We start from the raw sequence: 3,154 nt of genomic DNA on the forward strand, positions 1-3,154 counted from the left end.
CCCCCGGGGGGGGGGGGAAATGTGGGCCCCAAACCCCCCTTGGTGGGGACAATATAAAAAAAATGGTGTGGACCCCGGAAGGGGGAATCCAAAATCCCGAGGAGATGGTGGCCCCAGTGGGGGGCCCTTCCTCCTGGTGCCAAGATGGGAAAGACCTTCCCAGGCCGGGGGGGCAAAACAGTTCCGGAAAACGTTGGCACAAACTTCTCTTGCCAGAGGGGAAGACGGAGAACTTCCCCGAGGAGGAGGGGGGCCCAAACCCCCCCTTTTCCTTGGGTCCCCCGCCCGCCTTTTGGCCCCCCCCCCCCCCTCCCCCCCCTCCTGCGCGCTCCCCCATCCGCTGTGTCTCACATCCCCTCCTTCCCTCGCGTCCAGGACCGGCTGATCCTGCAGGCGGTGGCAGAGCACGGGACGAAGTGGGCGCTGATCGTCAAGCTCATCCCCGGCCGGACCGACAACGCCATCAAGAATCGATGGAACTCTGCGACGCGCAAGCTGCTGCGCATGCAGAAGCGCGAGGGGAAAGTGCCACTTTCGGACGCGTCGGGCGACATCACGCGCATGGCCGCGTCGGAGCTCGCGCGCCACCTCCTCACCGCCGGCCTCAACCCTCGCGAGCCACGCGCCAAGCTCGTGGTGAACGTCGGCGAGCACAAGGGCGCCTCTTCCTCTGGGGCGGCGGCGCCGGCGAGCGGGCCAGCCCAAGCGGCAACAGTAGGCACGGTGGTGGCGCCGACGGCGCAGGCGGTGGCTGCCGGCGAGGCGTCTGTACCTTCCTCAGCAATCCAGGTGGGGCCTGTGCTTGCGGCGCCGCCACAGCAGGCACCGCTCGCGACAGAGGCGGAGGGCTTGCGCTTGCACCTCTCCAGCCGCAGCAGCAACACCACCGGCTACAAGGGCGTGATCAAGGACGGCTCGCGCTTCAAGGCGCGGGACTGGCGGGACGGAAAGGCTGTCCATATCGGCAACTTCGACACGGCGGTGGAGGCGGCGGTGGCGTACGCGCGGGCGGTCGCAGAGGAGGCGGCGGCGCCAGCCGGGCCGGCAGCGCCGGCGAGCGGGCCAGCCCAAGCGGCAACAGATGACACCATGGTGGCGCCGCAGGCGGTGGCTGCCGGCGAGGCGTCTGTGCCTTCCTCAGCAATCCAGGTGGGGCCTGTGCCTGCGGCGCCGCCACAGCAGGCACCGCTCGCGGCTGAGGCGGAGGGCTTGCGCTTGCACGTCTCCAGCAGCGGCAACAACAGCACCGGCTACAAGGGCGTGGTTAAGAACGGCTCGCGCTTCAAGGCGCAGGACAAGCGGGCCGGGAAAAATGTCTCCCTCGGCATCTTCAACACGGCGGTCGAGGCGGCGGTGGCGTACGCGCGGGCGGTCGGGGAGGCTCCGGCGGTGGCGACAGAGGCGGAGGGCTTGCGCTTGCACCTCTCCGACTTGAGCAGCACCGGCTACAAGTACGTGTCCAAGGACGGCTCGCGCTTCAAGGCGCAGCACATGCGGGACGGAAAGACTTTCCGCCTAGGAACCTTCGGCACGGCGGTGGAGGCGGCGGTGGCGTACGCGCGGGCGGTCGAGCAGGCTTCTGCCCAGGGGTCGGCTGCGGCCGGCAGCGAGGCGCTCGACTCGGACGAGGGCGAGGGCGAGGACGAGGAGGGCGAGGCCCGCTGCTTGTGGGTCGCCTGCGACCGGTGCGACAGGTGGCGGCGGCTGCCCGCCGAGACGCCCCGCCCACTGCCTGCCGAGTGGTTCTGCTGGATGCACCCGGACCCGGCTCGCCGGCAGTGCGAGGCGCCGGAGGATGAGTGGGAGGAGGATTCGGGGGCGGCGGACGCGGTGGAGGATGGCTTGGAGGAGGGTGCGGCGGCGGCGGCGGCGGAGCCGATGGACGAGGAGGACGAGGCGGCCGGCGAGGCCTACTGGGTGGACGCGGAGGTGGATGAGGAGGCTACGGAGGGGGAGGCTACGGATGAGGAGGCTACGGATGAGGAGGCCGAGGCGGCAGACGGCAACGTGGTGGCGGCGGAGGCGGCGGAGGCGGCGGGGGCGGCGGAGGCGGCGGGGGCGGCGGGGGCGGCGGGGGCGGCGGACGCTCCGCACAAGCGGGTCCGCACGGCGAAGCGTCCATACGAGCCGCCGGAAGGGCCGCCGCCAAAGCACCGTTCGGCTGTTGCGCCCCCAAGCGTCCCTACACGCCGGCTCACCGACGCTGAGCTTGTCGGGCTGCCTGCCGGGCTCTGCGGCCAGTACCAACAGGGCCTCTGCCACAAGGGCGGCAAGTGCAAGTGGAGGCACGAGCTCTGGCCAGGGCTTCAGGAGCGGCTCCGCACGGCGAAGCGCCCGCTCGAGCCGCCGGAAATGCCGCCGCCAAAGCGGCGCTCGGATGCGGCGCGTGGCCCTCCGTCCTCGGCCTCCCTCTCCTCCTCCTCCTCCTCCTCCTCCGCCGCCGCCGCCGAGAGCGCGCCGCCCCACGCGCCCGCCGAGGCCGCGGTCCTGCTCTGCGGCAACACGCACGAGTGCGGCGGCGCCTTTGGCTGCATTCTGCCGGCAGGCCACGTCGGGCCGCACGACTTCACGCTGCCGGCCAAGCGGGCTCGCTGCGAGAAGCGCCCGTTCGACCCGGAGGTCATGGCGGCTGCCGCGCTCGGGTCGCAGGGCAGGCTGCAGTCGCCGGAGCTCGGGGCGGCGGAGGCGGCGCTTCTCGCAAAGCTGCTGGCGGTGGCGGCGCGCTTGAAGGACGAGGGCTCGCCCGAGGCGACGGTGCACGTCGATGGCCAGTGGGTGAGGACGAGCGGCGGGGAGGTGGTCGGTACTTTGGGCTTGCTCTCACTCTCCTTCCTCCTCTCTGCAGGCGGTGCACTGGAGGCCGCGGGCTACTCAGGCCACCTTTGCGGGCGACTACTACGCCTTCCGCCTCGCCGAGCCCGCCCGCCACTACCGCTCGCGTATCGAGCTGATCAAGGCGCTGGAGGCGGGGCTGACATTGTGGGCCCTTGCCGCCTCACTTCTGACCTGTCGTGGTCTTGTTCTGTCAGGCGCTCTCCGACTCGAGCGCTCCGCCCCTCGCGCCGCCCGTGCAGCCCGCGCCGCCGCCCGCGCCGCCCGCGCCACCCGCGCCACCCGCGCCGCCACCCGCGCCGCCCGCCTTCCAGACCGCCGC

The 3,154-nt window shown here is 71.8% G+C and overlaps 1 protein-coding gene across 1 annotated transcript in view; it reads left to right on the forward strand.

Annotated features, from left to right (window-relative positions):
* EMIHUDRAFT_117997 (hypothetical protein) overlaps positions 1-3,154 on the forward strand; it is a gene marked incomplete at both ends in the record, with an annotated part of 5,207 nt that overhangs the window by 1,135 nt on the left and 918 nt on the right. Inside the window, 2 exons of the mRNA XM_005771743.1 lie at positions 376-2,775; positions 2,846-2,979. Of these exons, the coding sequence (XP_005771800.1) occupies positions 376-2,775; positions 2,846-2,979 (2,534 nt within the window). The remainder of the gene's footprint in view (positions 1-375; positions 2,776-2,845; positions 2,980-3,154) is intronic.

The sequence above is a fragment of the Emiliania huxleyi genome (genome assembly GCF_000372725.1).
Source record: "Emiliania huxleyi CCMP1516 unplaced genomic scaffold EMIHUscaffold_372, whole genome shotgun sequence".
Taxonomy (NCBI): Eukaryota; Haptophyta; order Isochrysidales; family Noelaerhabdaceae; genus Emiliania; species Emiliania huxleyi.